Here is a 25,564-nt window from a genome sequence, read left to right on the forward strand (position 1 = left end):
GCCACGGTGCTATGGAGGTGGAGTGTGACAGAGGGATGACTGGTCTGATCTGGGAGGTAATCAGGGATGGCTTCTTGGTGGTGGGGACACTTGAAGCACAAAGATATTCATGAGTTAAATGGTGAAGAGAGGAATCGGAGATGATCATTTCAGGCTGTTGGAGACTTCTTGAGCAAAGCCCCTGAGGTGACAGCTGCCTGGGGCACTCATTGTCAGCCATGGGACAGTAGCCAGGCAGTGGAGGGGTGTGGAGGGGGGGACAGCAGCCATGCAGAGCCCCGAGGACCATACTAGATTCCCACCTGGGTCTGAAGGGCGGGAGCCCGGGTCAGCAGCTTTCAGATTCCTAGCAGACACCTAAGCCTTCCATGGTGGTGCCTCCTCCCTCTCAGCCTCATCACGTGCTGGTTCCCTGTGTCACCGACAGGCCATGTGGCCTTCGAGGACAGGCTGTGGTAGCTGCCGGGGACGCCCTATCTTGTCCATAGCTGGGCAGATGCTACTTCTTCTGGAAGACTCCGCAAGCAACCACACCTCCCTTTCTGTGATGGCTCCCTGAGCCCATCCCTCTGCTGTGCCTTGCAAATGTCCCCACCGACTGTCCTCCCTGCCTCCACCACTCTCCTCCTGCTGAAGATTGGGTGTCCCACACCCTAGAATTACCTGCAGACATTCACACTTCCTGAGTGATCTGCACACTCACATGTCTCATCCCTACATTAAGAGTTTTCTGAGGTCTGGGGCCGTTTTAATCTGCGAGTGGTTGCTGAATGAATGAGTAAGGTTTCACGGTGCCGCCCTGGAAATGGGTTACTTACATAACAGAACACAACATGCTCCCGGGCTCACATGAGGCTTTAAGCTTGAGTTAGGTCAGTGAGACATCGTCATTACATCTGTAGGCTTTTTACTCACTCAGCCAACACACATTCATGGAGGATCTCTGCTATTTTGTTGTTTCTGAGATGGGACTTTGCTATGTTGTCCAGGCTGGTCTTGAACGTCTAGGCTCAAGAAATCTTCCTGCCTCAGCCCCCCATATAGCAGGAACTACCAGCTCATACCACCATGCTTGGCTTCCCACACTTCTAATTCAATAGATCTCAAAAATTTTGGTTCTAAGACCACTTTACATTTGTAAAAAATCACTGAAGACCTCAAAGAGCTTTGTTCATGTGACTTAAATCTATTTATATATTAGAAGTAGACACGGAGACATTTTTTAAACCCAGGAATACACAAGTGTGCATTGCATTAGCTGCCAGAGCAATGACCTCATCCCGGGTCTTGTGACCTCTGGGAAACTCTACTGTATGTGCATAAAATAACTAGAGTGAAAAAAAAAGCCAATAATGTCTTAGTACTATTATGAAAGTAGTTTTGATCTCACAGGTCCCCTGAAAAGAACCCCCAGGGGTACCCTGGCCACACTTTGAGAGCCCCTGTTCAAATTCCTTACGCATCAACACCTCTGGGCAGTGAACCCCACGAGGGCGGTGACAGTTGCCACTGTCTTCCCACTGCCCAGCCCCAAGCTGGCACAGAGCAGGGGCTCTGTCAATGTTGCTGAGAAATGAACGCCCCTCCAGAGGTAGATTCATGAGATACTCTGATGAAAAAGACCTGATCAGTGCCCTTCAGGGGCTCAGTCTCCTCCTCAGAGAACTGGGCAGCTGCACCAGTAGGATCAGCGGGGAGAGAAGAAACTGTGGATGGGAAATGGGGGTATTCCTCTCTCTCCTCTTTTTGGGGGGAGGTGGAGTTGTGGGAGTTCTTGCTAAGCTGCCCAGGCTGGGCTTGAACTTGCAATCCTCTAGCCTCAGCCTCCCAAAGTGCTGAGATTATAGCTGTGTACCACCATGCCCAGTTACCATGTCTGGATTCTTGATCCACAGAACTCTGAGATCATAAATGTTGAAGCCACTATGTTTCGGGATAATTTGTTATGCAGCAGTCAATAACTGATACAAAACAATTTTCGACTCTATAGCCACAACTCTTGTCCACTATGTTCTACTGTGTATATTGTGCATACAGGCAGGTTGGGGAAGGGAGGTTTGAAGCACCTGATTATGAAAAATGGCATTACTGAAAACATGGGTACTACCAGATAGGAGACACACACATACCTATAACTACAGATCCTCAATAACTACACAAACCAGGCTATCCATGTCCAGACTTAGAACTAACCACTAATAGCAGATATGATACAGTACATTATGCTTTTCAAAACACATACATAGATGGTGCACAAAGCAACTTACTGAAACCCTGTCTCAAAAAAAATCTACTTGTCTATCCACCCTGTCCTATCCATCCATCCATCCATCCATCCATCCATCCATCCTTCCATCCTCTAATCCATTCCATTCATCCATCCGATCCAATCCACCCATTTATCCATTGAACACTAGTTCTGCTACCACATAAGAGAGACATGGTGTCCTCTCTTAAGATGCTGGTCATGCGGCAGAGGGAGAAAGACCCTACATGACTTAGCTACCCCGTGAACTATTTAGCTAACAACTGGAAAAAGTGCTATGAAGGAAAACCACGGACATTGATGAAACCATGGTAGGTGGGAACATGACTAGTCTGGGGAAACAGAGGTGGGAGAAACTTTATCAATGAAGTAACACTTGAGCTGAGCCATTCTTTCATTTGTTCCTTTGTTCAGTGCATTTAGAAGTCAGCGTGCTCCTTTCAGCTGTGCAAGCCACCCTGGCCCTTCCAGGCTCAGCTCACAGCAGCAAAGCAATGCTGAGAAATGTGCACAACCTGGGGACGTTTATGGTTTTCAACCACCACTGGGTGTGGCTGCCACTCCTAGATCTGGGACAATAGTGTTTTGTCTGACTCCTCCTAATAATTTCTAATCCAGCTGTGGAAAGACACAGTGGTACCAGAAGAATAAAAGAGAGAGGAACAGATTGAGGCTTAGAGAGACTGCCAGAAAAGAAGCAAGACTTTCACCTTGACATCATATTCCAATAATCTCTGCAACCGAGAAGGAAATACAGATGGCTCCAAAGCGTATGAAAAGATGCTCAGCCATGCTCATAATTAGGAAAATGCAAATTAAATCTGTACTGAGATAGCGTTTGTCACCTGTCAGATTGGCAAAGCTCAAAAAGGCTTCATAACACTTCTGGTACGGGAGGGAGCAAGAGGCCATGTCATGCTCCACACTAGGAATGTAAGTGGATACTCTCCTCATGGAAGACAATTTAGCAGTTTCTGTCAAAACTCCACACCCTCTGACCGCCAATCCCACCGCTAGGAGTCCTTCCTACCAACAGCTGGCACACGGGTGAAGCATGCATGCCCCAAAGAGCTGACATTTATTGAACTCTCATCACGTGCCCAGTGTAGCTTTAAATGTTTCACTCAAACTAATTGACTTAATCAACACAATGCTCTTAGGTAGGTGTGACTGATTCCACATTTCAGAGTCTTCATGACAACCGTCTATGTAAAGACAGAAGATTACGAGCTACTAAATGGCTCTCTACAGGGAAATGGTTAAGCAAACTGTGGTCTATCGGGTGGGCATGGTGGCACAGGTGTGGCATGCCAGCACTCTGGGAGGCTGAGGCAGGGGGACCTCAAGTTCAAACCCAACCTGGGCAATTTAGCAAGACCCTATCTCAAAAAAAAATAAGAATAAAAATAAAAAGGGCTGGGGATGCAGCCAGTGCAAAGACCTGGGTTGAATCCCCAATGCTGGAAAAACAATTGCTCTAACCATAAAATGGCATGCAATGCAGCTGTAAAATAAAGTAGGATGCATCTCTAAGACAGAGTCACAGGTTAAAAAAAGGTGCAGAAAGCAGGTTGGGTAGAATATGCTTCAGCTTATGCTTTTTTTTTTTTTTTTTAAGTTTCTGCGTGTATGCCTGTAATTTGTATATACATGTACATAGATATGCGTGTGTGTTGCATGTTTAACATATATGTTTAAATTCTATAAAACACCTCTAGAAAGATATGAAGGAGACTGGTGTGTCACCAGTGGAAAATGGGAGATTAGAGACTTGGGGCACAAGGGTAGGAGGCCTGTTACCATTCTTCGTATGTATTGCAATTTTTAAAAAATAAACTTTTTATTTGGAATAGATTTTTTTTTTGGTATCGGGGATCGAACTCAGGACCTTGCGCTGTCGAGGCAGGTGGTGGCACCACTGAGCTAAATCCCCAGTCCTATTTGGAATAGTTTTAGGCTTGCTGAAAAGGAGTGAAGTCACCCAGTTTCAGTTTCCCCTAATATTATCTTTGTGCACTACTATGGTACATTTACCAAGGCTAAGAAACCCACAGCGACACACTACTAGTAACTAACTCCAGGCTTGGTTAAGATTTCACTCAAGTAGCACTTTAAATGTCCCTTCTCTGTTCCAGGTTTCATACTGCATTTAGTTATCTAGTCTCCTCAGTCTCCTCTGACAATTTTAATGTATGCAAAGAGTATTGATTTTAAAAGAAATAAAAATTAAATTTAAAAACAAACTCTTCTAAAATCCCCAAACAATAATAACAAACATTGTTTTTCTGAATGTTAAAAGAGGACCCCACCTCCTGTCCCACCTTCAGGGAGTGTTGGACAGGCCATCTGTCTTTCCATTCCTTCTGGGCTCCGAGCTTCTACCTCCTCCAAAAAATCCTCCCCAGCCTGGAACGCACTGCTCTCTGCCCTGGTCCCCCGGGATCCTGCATGAATCTCTCTTGCACAGCACTTATCACCGCCTGCCTTGTTTCATGGTTATTTATGTATGTGTCTGTCTCCCCAAGGAGGCCACCAGCTTCCAGAGGAGAAGACAGGCTCTGTGTGCCCTCTGCTTCCCCTCTCGCTGTCTAATAGGATGCTTTGACCCAAGGCACATTTGCTGAATTGACACCCAGCCCCTGATGTCAGGAGGAGGAGGAGGGACCCATTTAGGGAGTTAAAAGGGACTGACCAGCACTTACCACCATGGCTTGGTGACCTTTGACAAATATGAAAACAAATGGCAATAGTAACTGCACCGAGAATAATAAATATAATACTAGCAACTTCTATGGCTGAATAATTCAAATTTAGCTCTTTCCATAGATGATCTCACTAAAGCATGGTAACAGCTCTATGAAATAGGTATTACTATGCTCATTTTAAAAATGACAAGGGGAGATGGAGGGTCAAGAATACAGCTGAGTTTCATGCTTAGGGTATTCTGACACTAAACCATACTGAATCTGGCATTTCTACATTTTACTGATGACACTGAGGTTCAGAGAGGCGAAGTAACCTGCCCAAGGCCACTCAGTGAGTTAGAAGTAGAGCTTAGCTTTGAACCTGGATCTGTCTAAGTGCAGTCTTGCTTACCTGGCACAGGAGAATCAGAGGCTCTCGGAACTCAGCCTGGCAGATAGCACAGATATCTCCGGCTTCTGTGCACTGCTGCCCAGTGGCTCGGACACCATAATTCTGTTTGAGTTTGGGAAAGACAAGCATAGTTGTGGCCTCAGGGTACTGTGAGTTACTCAGGGGTGAGGAAGGGACCACTGCCATTTCCAGCTCCCAGTTGTGGGGACTCAGGACCACCTGGAACCAACTCACCTGAGAGGTGCAGAGAAGCTTCAGGGCTTTCCTGACTCCACCCACACGGCCACAGATGTCAAATGACTGAAAAGAGACCAGAATGATGGCTGAAAATTGTCCAAGCATTGTTCTGGATCTCCCACAACCCTTGATCGATCTCCCTGGCAGACTCTGCCTCTGTTTTGGATGCAGAACATTTTCAGAAAACTTCTTCCCATTTGTATTACTTTTGCTTGGCTTGTGTGTTGCTACCTGGTATCAAGAGTCTCCCCTATAACCTAGGCCAGGAGAGCAAGTAAATGGCATATATACTGAACTTTCCCCTTTCCAAGCCCAGGGCAGGCATTGCTAATTGATCACAGCACTCTTCCTCTGATCCCAGACAGAGTTTGCTAATGCTTTTCCACCCCGTACTCTAGTCAGCCACTCTGGGTTGATCAGAATTGCCAACAGGATAAGTTCTGGTGCCTGACACTACATGGACTGCTGGCTACTCTTGCTGGGAGGAAGGAAAGACAACATACGCATTCCCCTAAAATCTTCTAAAGCCAGAAATAGAGACCATGAAACAAAAGGAGGATGTATTTATTTTGGGGGGAGGAAAAAAATCCCTAATTTATATTAATAATGAGAAGGAAATCACTGCACATTGATTTGAGGAGTTGAGGGTGTGGAACATAAGAGGGATATTTTTGAGATAGGAAAGAGGAAAAAAATTCAATGGCAAGGTGGTTAAGAGTTCTGGACTTCGGAGGCAGTGTGATGGGGTTTGACGCCTGTTGTTATTTCTGACCTCGGGCAAGTAACTCCATCTCGCTAAGCCTCAGTTTCTGCACCTATAAAATGGGAGTGATAATGGTATATATGTTGAAGGGCTGTTGTGAAGATGACTAAGTGAAAGGATACCATATGGTGAGCTTCCTAGGCAAGAAACGGAGGTGGATTCAGCCATAAAAATTACTGACATATGCTACAATGTGGGTGAACCTCAAAAATGTTATGTAAAAGAAGCCAGGCACCAAAAGTCATGTATTATAAGATTTCATTTATCTGAAGCATCCAAAATAGGTGAATTGAGGAGACAGAAAGTAGCTTAGTGGTTACCAGGGTGGGAGGGGAAGGTGAAGAACTGAGGGACTGGCTGGTTCATGGGTACCAGGTTTCTTCTTGGGGTGATGAACGTGTCTTAGAACTATGTAGGTAGAAGTGATAGATGCATGACACTGTGAATCTGCTCAATGCCACTGAGTTGTACACTTCAAAACGGTTAGCAGTTAATTGTACGTTGTGTGAATTTTATCCCAATTTACAAATAAAAGAAATTAGACTGGGAGGCTGAGGCAGGAGGATTGAAAGTTCAAGCTCAGCCAGGGAAATTTAGTGAGACTCTATCTTAAAAACAAAAAAAAAGGGGAAAGGAAAGAAAAGAAAAGAAAAAAGAGCAGAAATGACTATGGCATAGTTATTCCAGGCCTGGCTAGGGCATGCAACCTTCTGCTGGCCAGCTCTCCAGCCCCGGGGCCACCTCACCTTGCAGAGGCTGTAGAGAATGATCAGGACCCCTCCCAGGAAATAGCTGTTGGAGGAGTCGTCACCCATGATGTATTTGTACCACAGCTGGATGGGGACAAGTGATCGGAACAGCTGGCTCAGCTCCTCGATGACCAGATAGAACTTTCCCTGCAACCACACAAAGAGCATCAATTATTATTAGCAGTAAAGACCCAAAGGACCAGGCTGGGGGGCCCTCAGCCCAGCAGTAATGACATTCCAGGTCAGAGGCAGGCCATTAATCAGCTTTGGAAAGCACTCAGGCCAGCTTTAATGGGGCCCGATATGGCCAGGGAGACACGGCCCCTGCCCAACATCCTCACCCAATACCCACCAGCCCAGAAGATCAAAGCACCCAGGATCAGGTTTCAGGGAGGGAGAAACCCTACACTTCTGCCCCAGGGCTGGAGTGTGGTCACTCTCTGGTTCTTGCCGAGGCTTGGAGGGCTCAAAGTGAAACGGGGGACAGTCGCTGCCTCTCTGGAAGACTGTCCTAGACAGCTGACTCAGGTATCACAGGTTACTGCCCCCAGGGACCTGGGCAGGAGGGCACCTGGTACAGGTAACACAGGCAAGGAGGTTGAGAGCAGGGAGCTGCTCAACCTTCCCACCTCCATCCATCACCTGCAGTCTCCCAGGAGGCAGGCTGAGGGGAGAAAAGGGGCCTGGCGATTCCCACCGACCTGGGTGTGACTCTTCTCTGGCTACTCATTTGTGAGCCTCAGTTTTCTCTCCTACAGAATGGGAGTCCCATTCCCCCCACTGTGAATTTGCTCTGAGGAACTGAAGCAGATGATTGGAGACGCACCCAGCGTTATGCTTGGCCCCAAGTCCTATTGTACTCCCCTTCTCCTTCTACCCTTGGATAAGTCCTGCAAGCTTCCTGCAGCTGGTGCTAGAAAATGGAGATGAGAACAACCCCATCCTGTCGTGTCTAATCAAGGTCAACACAAACCTACCTCCTGACCCTGTAATTCCATGCTGAGGTATTTACCCTAGAGAAATGGAAACATATGTCCACATGTATGGAAATGTTCTTAGCAGCTTTATTCATGAAATCTTCGGACTGGAAACAGCCCAAATGTCCATCAATGGAAGAATGGATAAACAAATTCTGGCAATATTTATGCAATAGGATACTACTCAGCAATAATAATCAACAAATGGCCAGTATTTGCAGCAGTGTGGATGAATCGCACAGACGTTATGTCACATCAAAGAAGACAATTGTAAAACGCTATATATTGTGTAATTCTGATTTGTCTGGAGCCCAAGAACAGGCAAAACTAACATGGAGTGATAGAAATCAGACTGGTGGCTTCATGGGGTAAAGGGTGGGAAGATTAATGCAGAGGGCATCAGAGAATTTTGGGAAGTGGTAGAAAAATTCAATATCTCAATTAGGATGGTGATTCCATGGGTCTGCACTTCTGCCAGAACTCACTGAAATATCTGCTCCGAATCTGTGCATTTTATTATATTTAAATGAGACTTTGATAAATCTGATTAAAACAAAGAAATACACAAACAAAAATATAATCCTGCCCTTGGCATCCACAACCTTAAAAATGTGAGTAAATTTTGCTCCAGTGAGTTGACTAATAAAATAATTAAGGATATGCACAAACATGTATCAATAAGAAAGGCCACTGTAGTGTTCTTTATGATAACCCAGAAAGTCACAAACTAAATGCACAAAAAAGAAGGTGTGTAGGGCCGGGGATTTAGCTCAGTGGTTTCGCTGCCTGCTGTGGAAGTGCAAGGACCTGAGTTCGATCCCCGGTACCAAAAAAAAAAAAAAAAAGAAAAAGAGGGTGTATTTAGGTTAGAGATCTAGACTGGAGAGCCCTTTAGGCATTAAAAATTATCCTCCAAAATAGCAACTTTATGGTAAAGAAAATAAACACATACCATGTCAACTGCACACCCCATGAGCTGGGCGATCAAGGTTTGAATCTCCAAAATAAGTCTTAGCAACACCCCGAACTCTCTGATACGATACAGAGAAGAAGGCAGCAGCATCACTATGGTGATATCCTGGCCAAAATCTCATAACCTTAGTTTAATCATCAGAAAGCCAGAGACAAATACAAATGAGGCTCACAAAATAACTGTCCAGCACTCTTCAAAATTATATTGGGTCAAAGTGAAAGGAGAGTCCAAGGGATTATCAGATGGGACTGGACTGGGGGTGGTGGTGTGACAAGTGAATGCAAAGTGAGATCTTGGACTCCACCCTGGACTAGGACAGAGATGTTAGTGGGGTAACTGGCAGCATCAATAAGCTGGAGTTTGCCTTGTAATCACAGCATCCATGTTAATTTCCTGGCTGCAATTATGGTTACATCAGGGGAAGCTGGATGAAGATGTAGTGTCTGCTGACACTCGGTACACTGTTTGCCACTTTCTTTAAGTGTAAAATTATTCCAAATTAAAAGTTTAAAAAGAAGTCAGGAGTAGTGGCACATTTTGTAATCCCAGCTACTCTGGAGGCTGAGGCAAGAGGATTTCCAGTTCAAGGACAGCTTGGGCAACTTAGTGAGACCCTGTCTCAAAATAAAAATTTTAAAAAAATTTTTAAAGGGCAGAAGGTGGGTATCTCAGCACTCCTTGGGTTCATTCCCCAGCACTACATGCAGGAAGGAAGGAGGGAGGGAGGACTAAATCATCCTGCTCAAGTTTATCTAGAAATCCTCCTTTTATAGTCCCAAGTGGGAAAAAATGGTGAATGTAAAAAATATTCATTGTCTTTGTGTTTTTCTCCTTTTTTCAATTTTTTTTGTACCTACCATGTTATTTATTCAAGTTAGAGAGAAAATGGTTCTAAAACATGTGACTATCCACCAAATAGATGGTATGTGGCATGCGGCTAGAGCTTTTACCTTCACCTTGATGCCTCGCCCCGGGCCACTGAGGAGGGGACCCTGTGAAGCAGATGTGTGCATAGCAGCTGTCAAGGAGGGGCAGCCAGTCACACTGCCCTTCACCCTCTGCGACCATTTTGCTGCCACTCTGTTGTGAGGTCACTGTTTCCCAAAGGGACTGCCTTAGCCCTCCTGACTCCTGCCAGTCCCTCATGCCCAGAAACATCCCCAGAGGGAAATGCTTGTTTCTTCCTGGAACTTCTGGAAGGTGGAGGAGTTGAAGGAACAGAGATGTGTGTGATGGCTGCCATATTTGTTTTCCATGGCCAATGGCGTGATGGATACCGGACCAATGCTACAGCAGCTCCATGGAGGGCAAGGACTGCCATACCTTGTCCACAGCCCAACAGTAGGCCCCCAGCTCTGCAGAACACCCATGTTTTGAACTTTGTATTTCAGAATCACCCAGCTTCAGCTGCCCCATTTCTTCATGTCTTCCAAACTGTTCTCACCTAGGATCTCTCGCCTCTTATGTGTTCTACCTCATCCTGGACCAACCACCGATTCTCTCCAATTTCCAGCCTTAACCTGTTTATGCCTCTCCTCCCTGGATTCAGTGCACACCCAGAATTTTCCTGTTTTTCTTCTTTTCCTCCCTTCCTCACATCCAGCCACTTGTTCAGCCATTTGTCCAACCATCCATCCATTTTTTTCTTCCTTCCTTCCTTTTTTTCATCCAATGAGACTCCCTTGCTTCTCCCTACTTCCTTTAGAGGATTTCTCTAAACATTTATTTTACTATCTGTCTCTCCCAATGGAACATGAGCCCCACACAGGAGACTATTTGGTTCTGGGCATTTTCCCAGCATCTAGCCCCATGGTAGGTGCTCATTTAATAACTGAGGCCTCCGGAAGCTAAAGATTCCCTGCTTACTCCTCATGTTAACTTTTTAGAGTTTGCTGCTGACAAAGGAGAGTTGGAATATCACAGAGAGAACTCCATTTTATAACCAAGCCCTGATGTCACAGAAAATAAAATTAAAGGAGAGAGTGTCTATGTGGCACCATGCTAAAAGTAGCAATTAGCTGCTGCAGTAGGGCGGGCCACTCTGAGAAGGAGATCAAACCACCAGGGAAAACTGGGCATATCCCAGTGAAACCATCTCTCCCTAATTAAGCAGTTTTATAATTCCAGGTTTCTTAAGCATGTTATTTGTGACGACCATCAAATGGAACGTGTGGTTTCTGCTGGGTGTCAGAGAACAAGGGAAGCGATCGGAGGATGGGGCGTCTGGACCCTCTGTCACCCGTGAAGGAGGAACACTAGTAATTGTTGCAGACTTGTGGGGCACGATTAGTTCTGGGCTCAGATTCTGATAAAAGGGGGCGGCAACAGGCGGCTTCTATTCTGACTTCCTCACTGCCAAGATGGGGGCGGGACAGAGAGTGAAATGGGAAACAGCAGAGGCGGATTCCGGAAGGCGGATGGTAAACAAGGGAGAGCAGGATGCTGAGAAGCAGAAGAAATGAACAGAGAAAAGAATAACTTCTTGAGAATAATGTACTTACACAAGGATGACTAGAAAATCTATGGGGGTGGGAAGAGGGGAGGAGAGACATGACCAGGTACTTGTGAGCAGCTTATGTGGACAAGCAGTGCCCAGACAGAAAGGGGAAGGTTTCTTTCTTCTTCTGTATCAACCTTTGGAATCGATATTTATGCAGCTTTGCCTGTTTATGAAACTCCTTTTACATGTTTTCTCTTTGATAGAATGGCACAGAGGCCAGGGGTGTGGGCTGTGGGATTCTAAGGTCAGATCTGCCACTTACTAAGTTGGTTGATTTGGGACAATAATTTAACTTTTCTGAACCTTAGTATCTTCATCTATAAATGGGTCGAACACACACACACACACACACACACACACACACACACACACACAGTGGTATGGTGGCAAATCAGATCTCTGAGGGGAAAAAGGCACTGATTTGTGTGTTTGACAATTTCTGTAGTGTAAATACTCCCACAAGACCAATTTCAAGCTGCCAAGGGTTTAACCACTGCTCACAGAATTTCCTAAAAATGTTACCACCCACTCTCACAAGCCCATGTGACCTGGACCCCACACACCAGGGTGATCATGAGGACCAGGGAAGATCGAGAATCTAAAATACAGGGAGGGTCACAGGAAGGACCCAGCACATGGTAACAGCTTCAGCCGAGCCTCATGATTATCCAGACATGTAGGCATTTAATTATGATTTCAGAGATGAGACAATGTAGGTTCAAAAGAAAAGTGTGGGCTGGGGGTGTGGCTCAGTGGTGGAGTGTGTGCTTAGCATGTGAGGCGATGAGCCCAGTCCCCAGCACAGGAATAAAGGAAGGAAGGAAGAAGGAAAGGAGGAAGGGAAGAAGGGAGAGAGGGGAGGGAGGGAGGAAAAGAGGAAGAAAGGAAGCCAGGCAGGCAAGAAGCAAGCATGCATACACTAAAATTGAGGCACAGAACTACAGTATTTGGGCCTCCATGCCCAGCCTCAAAGACCTGGCTACATTCCCTTCCTCCCTCTTGCTAGTTCTCCCCTCCTCCAGCCGCCATTTTGGGAGAACCCCAACTAGAAGGAGTGACCAGGTTAAGAGGCCATGTGAGGAGGGAGCAGCTCTGAGAACCCAAGAGGAAAAGTTCAGAATCCAACTGGTAGTGAGGACCTAGGGCCCAGATGTAGGATCCTATGCAAGCTCCTCTTGCCACCTTGGCTGAGCCATCAGCCCTCAACTGAGGAGGCCATCTTGGGTGGCGCAGCCCAGGAGATGTCATATAGAAGAGAGACAAGCTGTCCCCAGTATGATCGGAATGAAATCCTGACCCACAAAGCTGAGAGAAATAATGACTGGTGTTTTAAGCCAAGGGAGGAAAAGGAGGAGGAGAAGAAGACAACTAAGGTACTTGTCTAAGGCCACACAGCTGGTGAATTGTGTCCCCTCAAAATTATATGTTAAAGCTATAAGCCTCAATATTCAGTCATCTCTTGGTATCCATGGGAGATGGGTCCCAGAACCCCTGTAGACATCCAGGATCGTTAAATACAATACCTCAGTGCTTGCACAGAACCTGCAGACATCCTCCTGTCCACTTTAAACCTGCCCTAGATGACTGACAATACCGAATTCAATGTAAGTGCTATATAAATAGCTGTTATGCTCGATTGCTTAGGAAACAGTGAAAAGACCAAAAAAAACCCTCTACGTTCAGTACAAACATAATTTTTTCCCCGAATACTTTTGATCTGCAGCTGGTTGGAATCCACAGATACTGGGAACCCAGTATTTGGAGATGAGACCTTTGTGAATTAGTTACATTGTGAGGGTGAAGCCCCCGAGATGGGGTTAGTGGTCTTATAAGAAGAGGCACCATAAACCTCTTTCCCTCTCTGCCATGTGAGAACACAGAAAGAGGACAGCCACCTGCCAGCCAAGAAGAGGGTCCTCACCAGGAACCAAATCAGCCAGCACCTTGACCGTGGACCCCGGAGCCTTCAGAACTCTGAGAAAATAACTTTCTGTTGTTTCAGCTGTCCGGTCCATGGTATTCTATTCTGGCATCCACAGCAAGTAGCAGAGTTGGCAAGTAGCCAACCTGGGGTTTGACCATGGGTCTCTGTCCCTTTTTATTGACTGGTTAAGTCCAAGCTCTGCCACTTTGTAGCTGTGCACCTTTGGCAATGTACTTCCCCTCTTTGTATCTAACCCATTTTCATCCTTGATTCTTCTTTTGGTCACGACCAACAGCCAATCCACCTGTGCATCCTGTTAGAAATAGCTGCCTCACTGGTCCTGCTTTCCATCCTTATCCCACAAGGGTTTATTCTTCACGTGGAAGCCAAGACAAGCTTTTCAGGATACACAGCAGATTAGATCATCTCTGCTCGAACTGGCAGTATCTTCTATCTTACTCAGAGTGAAATCTGAAGCCCTGGCAATGTCTTCCGGACCTTAGTGATTGGCCTCCTGTATCTCTGCTCCAAAATGCCAGGCACAGTTCTACCTCAGGGCTTTTGCATTACTCTCCCTCTCCCTTGATATCTGCTAGGCTCTGTGGTGGGTTAGTGCTCCAGGATCCTGTGCCAAAAAGCCACAGCCAGGTGTGGTGATGCACACCTATAATCCCAGCACTCTGGGAGGCTGAGGCAGGAGTATAAATTCGATCCCAGCCGGGGGAAACTTAGTGACTTAGCAAGAGTCTGTTTCAAAAATAAGAGGGCTAGGGATGTAGCTCAGTGTGAAGGCCCTCATTGAGTTTCCAGGGACCACTTCCAAAAACTCTACCATGCTTTAGGGAAACTCGTGACCCCAACAGTTTCTATAATCTAGGATCATAGCTTCTCAAAGTGTAGCCTGAGACGCTGGGGGTCCCCCAGGCGCTGTCAGAGGGTCTGAGAAGTCAGAACTATTTGCATAATAACACAAAGACATGATTTTCCCTTTTCACTCCCTAACAAGTGTGCACTGGTGTTTTCTTGGGGCCACATGATGCGTGATATGGCAACAAGCATAACTGACAGAGGACTCTGAAGCTGAAGGTGCCGTGAACGGAGATTGCAAATAAGGAGGGGTTTAAAAAATGAGGCAAAAAGTGAGGAACAGGGTGCAGTTGGCTGGTGACCACTGGGTCGGGCACAAAAATACTTTGGGGCAGGCAGGCAGAGTACAAAGGAGGAAGAAAGGACCTTGAGTCTCGGCTCAGCCTCTTCCAAGCAGGGAACCTTCGGTCTGAGCAAGCGCCACAGTGAAGGCACAGGCTTCGCAGCCTCGGACCCAGGTTTGAATTCTGATTCTGCCTCTCACTGAGTTCTCTGGGGCAAGTGACCTCATCAGCTCCTCCCTGGTACCATGGGAATGGTGGCAGTCCCTACCTCCTAGAGTTGACGCGAGGACAAATGAGCTAATGCATGTGAAACGTTGAGTTCAGTGCCTGGCACATGGGAAGGACTCGGTGCGGCACTGCTAGCAGTCTGGCAAGTATTAAATACCCTTCCGAAGAATTGAATTAAGCCTGCTTACAGAGCATGGCAGGAGCCCAAGAAGGCAGAGTGGGAGAGAATTGATTTTTATATGTCACCGTTGATAATGTGAAAACAGTGTTAGAAGTGCGGCATTTGGAGTCAGAAAGCTCGGTGTGCATCCCTTGTGGCTCCGTGACCCCGGGCAAGTTGCTCGCCATCTCTGGCTTCTGTTTTGTTCTGTATGATGGCGTTGATGGCTCAGCTCTGACATCTTGGGCCTCTAAGGACAGTTACAACAACTACTGGTGTTTTTGGTTGTGACAGAAAGCTAACTTGAAGCAGCTTACACAAAGAAGGAAACGCATTAGGTCACAAAACTGGGAAGGCAGGGGGTGGCTTCGGCTTCAAGGGTCCCTGGGCAGTGTAGTTACAGATCTCTGATGCTGTAGTTCTTTCTCTTGCTCCTCCTCTTCGTAAGCTTCGTTCCCTCCGGCCAAGGGCCAGCCCTCTACAGGTGGTGGTGGAGATGCAGGCGACTTAGCTCTTGCTGGGTTATGTGCTGGACATCACACTGTGCACAACACTAGGATGCAAGTGCTACTAATATTCCTACTTTGCAGATGAGGCAACGGAAGTAGAGGTCAGGTAACCTGCTGCAGGTGACAAAGCTAGAGCATGCGGGATTCACCTGTATCTGTCAGGAAAATGGCAGATCTAGCCAGCACTCTGAATTCCCGTTACACAGGGAGTCAGTTTCCCGATTCTCTGTGGCCCTATTGGCCAACCTGAAGGGCAAGCCTCCCACTCCGAGGTGAACTCTGAGGTCAATCTTGGCCACGGGGGGTCTCTGATTGGCCCGGGCTGGTCACATGAACACGTGGTGGATGTGGCACCATGACTGACAGTTCCATTAGATTCTCGAGGTGAGGGGTTCCCACGATGCTTCAAAGAGGCCTTGGGGAAAGCAGGGTGGATTGCTCATCCAGACTAAATTCTGAGCAGGGCCAAACAACAGTGCATTTCAAAGCCCCCTTGAATGTAGAGGAAATAAGCGGGAATTGCTGGCTCTGCCCGACCAGAGGAGTCCTGGAGTGCAAGGGGCCCCTCATTCGCCTTGGCTTTTCTTCCTCTGGACTGCTCCTTGGCTGCCCACTGCTACAGAGAAGAATGAGGCAGGGGCTGGGGCTAAGTTCGGAGTACTGGCAGAAAGATGGGTTTATTGGGAAGGACTGGGTTTGAAGGCCTGCTAGAGAAGGATCCAGGGAGAAAGGCTGGGGAGAAGAGCAGAAAAACGACAGAGTTAGAGGCCAGAAGAAAAAGGGCAACAGGAAGCTAGATGCCAGACGAGAAGAACGGGTGAGAGGGAAGGGGAAGAAGGTGATCTCTTTATGGAGCACCTATTATAGGGCCAGGAATTGCATGTAAAATGCTTCTTGGGTGGAGGTATGATGCTGGAGGTTCCAGTTTCTTCAGTGAGAAAGCTGAGACACAGGAGAGGTAGGAAGCAGAGAAAAGCACAGACTAAGCCAACTGCAGGACTTTAAGAGAGAAGAAACCAACAGGAAATGGGAAGTGGCCTGGCTGGGCTTGGCGCCTGCTTGTTGTCCCCAAACTCTGACCCCCAGGAGATGGACGCCATGGTTATTAGCACCCGTTAACAGGTGAGGAGACGGACTCAAGAAGTGAGATATGTCGTCCAAAGCTGCGAGACAGTGGAAGAGCCAGGATTTAAATCCTGCCTGCTTCCCCATCTGGTGTGTTGAGCCACCATGAGGAGCAGAGAAAAGCAGACACTCAGGATACAGCGAGATGTGGGGGAGAAGAAAATGAGACGAGGTTTGGGGAGGGAGCACTGAGGAGATAAAATTCAGAATCAGGAGTGTCCTTGGTGGCAGTGCGGTCAGGAACGGAGGAAAAGACGGCCTTTTGGTTGCTCGAAATGTTCTACATCCGCAACGCCAGGACAATAGTCACTCATCACATGTGACTGCTGAACACTTGAAATGTGGCTAATCTGAATTGAGATGTACTGAAAATCAAAAACAAGGGATTTCAAAGCCGTAGAAAAACAAAAAAGTAAAATCAATGAATTTTTATAGGTTACATGTTGAAATTATTTCCTCACTAAGCTAAATAAACTGCGTTATTAAAATTCATGTCACCTGTTCCTTTTCGCTTGTTTATTACTAGTATTTTTTAAATTGTCTGTGGCTTGTCTTTTATTTCTATGGGACAGCGCCATTGATAACCTTGACCTGGGAGGTTACGTAGATATATAGAGTATTTTTTATAGCATATGCTGCAATACAGGAAAAAAAAAGAAGAGCGAGCCAGGGTGGATAGAGGCTGAAAGCACGGTAGGGGGCGGGGCCCGGGAGGGGCGGGGCCCACGACCGCGTGTTGCCAGGAAACGGGCGCTGCCGGTGACGTCAGCGGCCTGCGGCGGCCATCAATCCCCATCCGGACGGCGCGGGCTGGTTGGGCCGCCCGCCTCCTCCTCCCCCGGGCCCGGATGAGATCACCGCAGCGGGCGGCCGGCTGTCCCCGCGCTCCCAACAAATCGACTCCTTGCCGAGCGCCGGCATTTCATGATCTCATGGCCCCGCGGGACGGCGCCGGCCGATGAGGTCACAGCCTCGCGCCCCGGGTCGCCGCGTGTGCTTGCCGCCGACTCTGGCCGGGCCCGGCGCCCCACGTCTGGATCAGGTCTCCATCTAGCCCACGGTTCCTCGACCTCCGCGGACTGATGTTGCTGTCAGGGACAAAGCTACCTTTGCTATTGTTTCGACGTGTCTGTCCGCCCTCTTTAACACTTCATCCCAAAGACCATCAAAAGGGATCGCAGGGCTCCCCAGAACATGAGGGCAGGAAAGCGCGAGGCCCCTGGCCTGGGAGATCTCACTGCCCCACGGCGAAGAGAGTTCAGTTCTTAGCCCTGCATTACTGGGGTGGCACGGTGACTTGAACCAAGGTGATATGAATAGCCCGCTGGCACACCCCTTCGCTGCCCTTGCCCATTTCCTCCTTGTTCTGGTGGGAACAGTGCTTGCTTGAAGTCCATCATATGCTAGGCATTTTATTTTAAAAGTTACCATCCCACGTGACAAACTCACTGGAGAGGAATTATATGGACCATGTTACAGATGAGGGTAAAAGGGTCAGGGAGGGAAGTGACTTACCTGCTGCAGAGTTGGGATTTTCGACCAGATCTACTTGATCCTACTGAGCCTTTCAATTGCTCTATATCACCTTCACTAAAAAAATATGCTTTCCTGATGTCAGGACGCAATCTATCTTCCCTTCTCTTCTGCAGGTTCAGTCATCAAAACCAGTTAAAGAAGGTCCACTGAGACCATGCTAGAGGGCTTTACAACTCGCTCGCTGCCTTCAGATTTCCCTCACAAAGCACCTCAGCAGATCGCCAGCAACATACACTGCCAGAGATACCAGGAAAGCAGGGAAACAACATTTACTAAGTCATGCCCCGTCATGAACAGCAAAGCTGGGCTTATTACCAGCCCCATTTTACAAATAAGAAAACCGTTTATTTTGGTCAAAGGCAGATGGCAAGGGAGTACAAGTTTTGGTTCAAATGTCATTTGAGCTACAGAGAAATCCCTTCCTGTGGACCTAAGTCCTCCGTGACCTACTCAAATGTGAGGGTTAAGCAGGACTGTCAGCTTGGTTGGCTTGGGAGCACTCGGGATTGGTAAAGCACACTTCTGGGTGTGTCTGAGTGGATCATGGAAGTGGAACTTTGGGTACTATATATGGTTTCTAGCCCTTTCCTCTGTGGCACTGTTCAGCTGCTCTGCTTCCTGGCTGCCTCCAACTGAACATTTTTGCTCGACCACACCCTTGCACTGTGATGTTTCTGCACTGGAGCCAACCCACCATGGTCTAAATCCCCTAAAGCCATGAGCCTAAAGCTCTCCTCAGTTTCAGGTGTTGGGTTTTGTATCCCACTGATGGAAAACTACTACACAAACTAAATGAGAGGAAAGCGCTCATTTGCTTCAGTTGGTCCGTTTCATTTACCATCTTTTCTCTGCATCTACGTAGTACACAATATATATTGTTAGAGTGAGTGCAAAGCATTGTTGGCTCAGGCTGGTGGGCAGGGCTGATACTCAAACCTAGGTCTATTTGAGCATAAAGCATGGGCTTATTACATGCTTTTTAGGAGGTGCAAGCCCTTTGGTATGTGTTTAAGTACTTCACTCATAGTCAAGTCCCTCTGATATTTGTTCAGAGCTTATGAATTTGAAGTTCACTACAGGACTGACAAGCTTTATGTGCTAGTTTCCCAGGCAGCAGTGTCCTTGCTTAGGAACAGAGGAGCGAACTGGAGGAGGAGCTTGGTAGGAAATTAGGTATGGAAGGGAGGTTTTGGCTGCTTATGCCTGCTCTGTCTGCTCTTGCCTAAAAGCTCAGCAAGGAGGGAGACATAAAACTATAAAAATCAGCACAAGGGAAACAGACGGCAGCCAAAAAACTCATTTCTTATGGGGAAAGGGAGGGAGGGAGATGGCTGGAACCCAGGAGGTGGGTATGGGGGTATCAACATTAATACTTTTATACTTTCTAAGCTGGGTACATGGGTGATATATATATATATATATATATATATATATATATATATATATATATATCTTACATGTGTTATTTTTCTTAAAAAGCCACATGCTGAAAATGTGATTGCCCACTTTTTAAATTGACTATTATACTCCATGAGATGGGGGTGAAATATTACTGCCATTTGTAGGAGGGGGAAACTAAGGCTAAGGTTCAGAGAAGTTCATTTTGGGTAAGATTCCAGAGCTAACAAGTGGCAGAGATGGGATATGAACCCCAGTCTCTGTGATGTCAGCATGGATCCTCTAACCGCCGCATCAGCCTCCCGAGAGCCAGATGCTCAGTATTAAAGGCCAGAGCTAGCAAAAATGTGTCACCTTTTCCCCTCCATCTCACTGTCCTACAAGGTCCTTTTTCTGCTCTTCTGGCATGCCCCTCAGGATGAGGACGGAGAACATGCCAGCAGCTGTGATCGGCCCCTGGTGTTGTGACCTTGGGGACCAGCTGACATCTCTGTCCCTGGGGCTGCACTGAGATGCTGTGAGGATTGCCAGGCGGTGCTTAGAGATTTGCTCATCAACAGCAGCAGCGGGGCACCCAGTTTCATTGGCCAAGTTTCCCTGGATCTAAGCACCTTGGCCCCATAGACAGGAAGGGGCTGCCCTCATACCCTGGGCAACAGTGCATCAGTAGCTTCCTTACAGCAGAGCCCTGCTCCCAGGACCCAGGAGAGGCCCAATTATAAGATGTTGATGATGAAGCCCAAAGTGGCCTGGGACCCTGTCAGCTATGGAAAGAGAGGCGGCCTCTTCCCTTTGTCCTAGTCCCAGGTGGGTGGATGTGCTTACAAGTCTCCATGTCAGCTGCAGACTAGGCACAGACACTCTGAGCTGCAGCTGTCCAACCTGGTCGCCACTCAAAGCCCCAGGGTGTGCAGCGGGACAGACAGGCAGAGGGCACCTCCTTTTCTGGTGGTCTAGAGCCCATGATCTGGAATGACAGAGACATGGACCCAAATATGGTCTGTCCCTCTGCTGGGAGGGTGACTTTGCCACTTCTTGGTCTCAGTTTCTTCTGCACAGTGGAGGACATGGCAGGTTGGATACCAGCCCCCAGAGATGTCCCCACCCTGACCCCCAGAACCTAGGACTATCTGACCTGACATGGCAAGGGGACTTTTATGTATGTGCAGACGTAAGTTAAGGATCCTGAGATGGAATCTAGGTCTGGTTAACAATCCTAGATTGCATATCTGGGTGGGCCCAGTGTCACCACTGAGGTTCTTAAAAGTGGGAGGCAGGAGGGTCAGAGTGAATGAAGAAGATGTGAGAATAGAAACAGAGGTCAGACAGATATGCTTTAAGGTGAAGAAAGGGGCCATGAGCCAGGGAATAAAGGAGATCACTAGAAACTGGAAAAGGCCAGCAAACAGCCCCTCCCCTATAGCCTCTAGATGGGCCCATACTACTGGCACCTTGACTAGCTCAGTGAGTTGGATTTTGGACTTCAGATCTCCAGAATGCTAAGGTAATAAATCTATGTTGTTTTAGACCACTAAGTTGATAGGCATTCGTTGGTACAGCCATGAGAAACTAATGCAGGGAAGAAATAGCATCAGGATTGCATGGCCAGAGCATCCCTAAGGGGTGGCTTCCATGGCACGATGGCTCACTGGGCCTCTGGTGTTGTCGTCTCCATCCACCAGGATCAGCTATCTAATTTGCAATGCCCAGTGCAAAATGGAAGTACCATGCCTACTGTTTTAAAAAAGTAAGAATTTCAAGACAGTGATAGCAGAACATTCATTAAACTAAGTGTGGAGCGCTTTTGCACTTGTCTATGAGCCTGGCACGGTCCCTATTCTGCTCTAACCACATTGGTTTATTGCTCCTTAACTTGCCACGCACCACGTAGCCTTTGCACAAGCTGTCTTCCCTGCCAGGGACGCTCTTTGCCCAGATCGCTGCATGGCACATTCCCTTAGCTTTTGTAAATCTGCATTAACGTCACCATCCTTGACTACTGTCTAGAAGAGCAGCCTTCCGCCATGGCACTTCTAGTTTTCTTTTTCTTCACCTGAAATATTGCCTATTTATTTCAGCATCTTGTTTGTGTAAGTCCCTTGAAAGCAAATGCTTGTTTGCTGCTGGATTCCCTAAAACAAGTACTGAGCCTGGCATAGAGTAGGTGGCCAAAAAATACTGCTTGGATGAATAAGTAGATGGACGGATGAGTGTATAGAGCCCAGGAAAATGCCTGGAATGTAGTTCACGCAAGGTGATTGGCTTCTGCAATGCTGAAATGACAATCAGGGTCATTATTCACCCTTGGGAATGATGGGGAAGGGGTGGCATCGTCCTTCCAGGGCCCCCTTTCCTCCGCTCAACTTGTCATCTTCACTGAATACATAATTGATCATGGCTACCACTTACTGAGCTGCAGGGATCGGGACGCTTCCTTCACAGGCATGACTCCTGTAACCCTGGCCTTCGTCTGATTTTTACCCCTGTTCTACAGATGAGGAAACTGAGGCTCACTCAAGGTCCATAGCCAATAAGTGGAGCAACTGAGATGGAATCTGTTCGACTCTGAGTCTAGCAGATCCTTGCATCTGACAGCACACTGGCCGCTTCAGAAAAAACTGCCTTCACAATGCTCTCATTGAATTAGTTCCTTGCAGCATATGTGTTTCAAGCACCTGTTATGTTCCATGTATCATGCTAGGCATCAAATGGGGGAGAGCCCATTTCTGCCCGGGCAACCTCTGAAGCCTAGTGGGGAAGACAGACCAGCAATCACAACATTGCCTGATACATTCAAAACAGAAGTAGCCTAGGGGCCTGGGAGCATGCAGGTCAGTCACCCAGCCCCACCTGGGACCACAATGGGCCCAGGCTGCCCTGTGGAAGTGATGTCTAAACAGGGGCCTGAAAGCCACAGGGTGCCTAGGGGCCAGCCAGATGGGGCTGGGGCAAGGGAGATGGAATGGCCACTGCAAAGTCCTGGAGGCCAAGCATGAGAGAATAAGATGATACAGGGTGTGGGTGGCAAGGGATGGGTGGGAGGTCAGGCCAGAAAAAGAGGTGAGCACCAGGCAGGTGTTTGAACGCTGAAGATTTATGGGTAAGGTCCTGAAATTCAGGGATGATGATTTCCTCCTCTCAAATTAGCAACAGCCCTAGACCCAGAAGCCTGCCTCAGCTAGAGAGGGGACAACTCTGCTTGTGATAATCCTCAAGCTCGAGGGCACTGCAGTGACCCAGTCAAGTGCAGAGGGGAATGGAGAGCATACCCCTCCTGTTCTCTGTTGTCCCCTGCTCTGCTTGTGTCCTTGCTGCATTTATCTAGCAAGTACAGACAAGGACCTGGTAGAGAACAGGTCTCCGTGTTACAGGGGTGATCTCCTCGGGTTCTTGATCTTTGTGTCTCTCTTTCCATTGCTCCTTCAGCCTCTAGAAGTTAGGCAGCAGGCAGTGAAAATTCAGGTGCTGTCCCTTCTAAATCCAAATCCATAGCATTTGTTCTTCCCTGGGCCCTCTTTCAGGTAGGTAATAGAGGTGGAAGATCCTTAACCTGAAAATCTAACATCTGACATGCTCCAAAATCAGAAGCATTTTGATCAATGGCAGATTTTGGAGCATTTGAATTTAGGGTTTTTCTGATTAGGGATAATCAACCAGTGGCATCTATGCAAATATTCCCAAGTCTGAAAAGCTCTGAAATTTGAAATACTTTTGGCCTCAAGCATTTCAGATAAGGGATCCTCATCTTGTATTGTCAGCTGCTCATACAGATGAGGTGACAGAGCTCAGTGTTTGGACCAACTCATCTCATAAGGACACACAGATAGCAGTGACACCAGGATTCAAACCTGGGGTGACCCAGGACTCTGCCCAGGGCTTATAGGTAATTAGTAGGACAACTTTTCCTTCTTCTGTGACCCAGTAGAGATTCTGACCTTAGCACTTCTGGTCACTGCAGAGGTGGTCAAGCCTCAGTGGGCTGCTCAGCTGGTGGGCAGCGGGGCCCGTGTTTTCCCATGGGGTCACGAGGAAGAATGCACAAAAGGAAAAACCATGCACACTGCGTGTCTACACATACCAGGGATTGCAGAGAGCACCTCTACTCTCGTCGCTTGAATTTCTTTCTCAGCTTACCTTAAATCTCCCCACAAACCCTAAGATTATGCAGGATTATTTCCTTTCTTACAGATGAAGAATCTGAAGCATGGGGTGGGGGGGAATGACTGGCCAGAAGCAATACTGATGGAAATGGCAAAACCAGGATTCAAACTCAGATCCAGAACCCAAGCCCTATCCAATCCACCCCAGCACCTTTCTGGACAGGTTGAAAGCTGAGAAGTATCCTCAGTATCCTCCTTCCCCCTAATACCAGTAGGAATAAACAACAGGAAACCTGCAGAGCAGCATGACTCCAGGACCCCCCACGAGGGAAAAGGTGAAGTGGACGCCTCCTCCGGGGCCACCTCTAGGAACTAAGTGGCCTCCCTAATCCCTGAGCTGGAGAAGAGCAAAATAACCACTGCTAGCTGGGTGTGGTGGTGCTTGCCTATAATCCCAGCACATGGGAGGCTGTGAGTTTGAGCCCAGCCTGGACTGCACAGCAAGACCCTGTTTTAAAAACAAATATACAAACAAACAGACAACCCATCGCTTAGCAGGTGAATGAATCCCTGCAGCAGCCCTGAGCAGACAGGTGGGTACAAGGGCAGGGCAGGGTGGGAGCCGAGGACTCAGTTTCCCTGACCTGGCCTGGATCCAAATTCGTACCAACCACTGAAGGCTGCTTGTCCTTTCATAGTCACCGTGTGAGTGGCACAACCATGGCAGACATCATCCTTGCCCTCATGGAGCTTAGAGGCTCATGGGAACCAGACATTCTAGAGTTTTCCAGAAAAAGACACCTTCCAGCTGTGACTCTGGCTGTCTCCTCTCCCTGGCCTGCCATGTGGCTTCATGTTGCCCAGCTCACTCGAACACGTGCTTTACAACTCAGTCCTGAGGTCACCTTCATGAGGGAGACTGGGGGACTAGCATAGGGGCCCCTTCTGTTTTCCTAGAGGGCCCCAGGTCATTGATTTTCTCACATCCGACGGTGGTGTGAGCTTGAAAGGCCCGGGTCTGGCTACGTTCAAGTTCCCTTTTCGAGTAAGAATCGCTTTCGCTAAGAGGCTTTGGAAGATTCTGGGTTATCTCAGGCTTCACAGAAGTGCTAGACACTCCATGCTACAGGAAGAGCCATTCCAGACCCCTCAGGGTGGAAGTGGAGACCTCATTTCTTGCCCAGTGCTTCTCCAACTTTCCGGGGCACCTGAGCCACTGGGGATCTGATTAAAAGGCAGCCACTGGTGTGGAGTTCCAGGGTGCTGGGCGAGTCTGCTCCTAGGAACTGAGTGGATGAATGAATGAATAGATGGATGCGCTCAGCTCTGACTGTGGCCAGCTCTTCCTCCATTCCTGGGAGAGGGCATTGGATGCTCCTGGCCAGGTGTCTGCCCAGGATCATCAGCGATGAGCAGAGGAGAAATGACACTTAGAATGACCACAGACTGTTCTCGAGCATCCATTTATTCCCTCCCAGGGAAGGGTGGGCCTCGGGACTGCAGGGACTGGCCACCCGAGGAGAGGCGAGGGCAGCTGGGGCAGGACTGGGCCCTTTATACAGGGACCACCCCTGCTGGTGAAAGTGTCATCTTTCAACCTGAAAATCCATCTCCAAGGGCCCAGCGCTGAGGGTGGGGGTGGGGTGGAATGGAGGGATGGGGGCAGGAGAGGGAGAATTTAAATAGCAGCTGTGTTCCTAATTTCCCCAGGAGGAGGCCTGGCCGCCCCTCCTCCGTGCTGAGTGTTTGCCATTAAAAACAAACACTATCATTTGGTTCAATATAAAATGAATTAAAGGAAATTAAACTGTGGGGGCCATGTGGCAGGCCTTGTTTTCCATTGTCTGAGGCCGGTTTTCATCTTCTATGGTG

The 25,564-nt window shown here is 47.8% G+C and overlaps 1 protein-coding gene across 5 annotated transcripts in view; it reads right to left on the bottom strand.

The window, feature by feature from the left end:
- The window catches only part of Rnft2 (ring finger protein, transmembrane 2), a 113,129-nt gene that overhangs the window by 47,640 nt on the left and 39,925 nt on the right, over positions 1-25,564 (bottom strand). For all 5 annotated transcript variants that reach the window (XM_013071747.3, XM_087198273.1, XM_087198272.1 and 2 more), the window contains exons 8-10: positions 7,109-7,258; positions 5,597-5,662; positions 5,363-5,464 (exon numbers count right to left, since the gene is read on the bottom strand). In XM_013071747.3, coding sequence (XP_012927201.1) covers positions 5,363-5,464; positions 5,597-5,662; positions 7,109-7,258 — 318 coding nt within the window. The remainder of the gene's footprint in view (positions 1-5,362; positions 5,465-5,596; positions 5,663-7,108; positions 7,259-25,564) is intronic.

The sequence above is a fragment of the Heterocephalus glaber genome, unplaced genomic scaffold (genome assembly GCF_053883595.1).
Source record: "Heterocephalus glaber isolate CG9 unplaced genomic scaffold, H.glaber_assembly_v1.0 deba00001687, whole genome shotgun sequence".
Lineage (NCBI taxonomy): Eukaryota > Metazoa > Chordata > Mammalia > Rodentia > Bathyergidae > Heterocephalus > Heterocephalus glaber.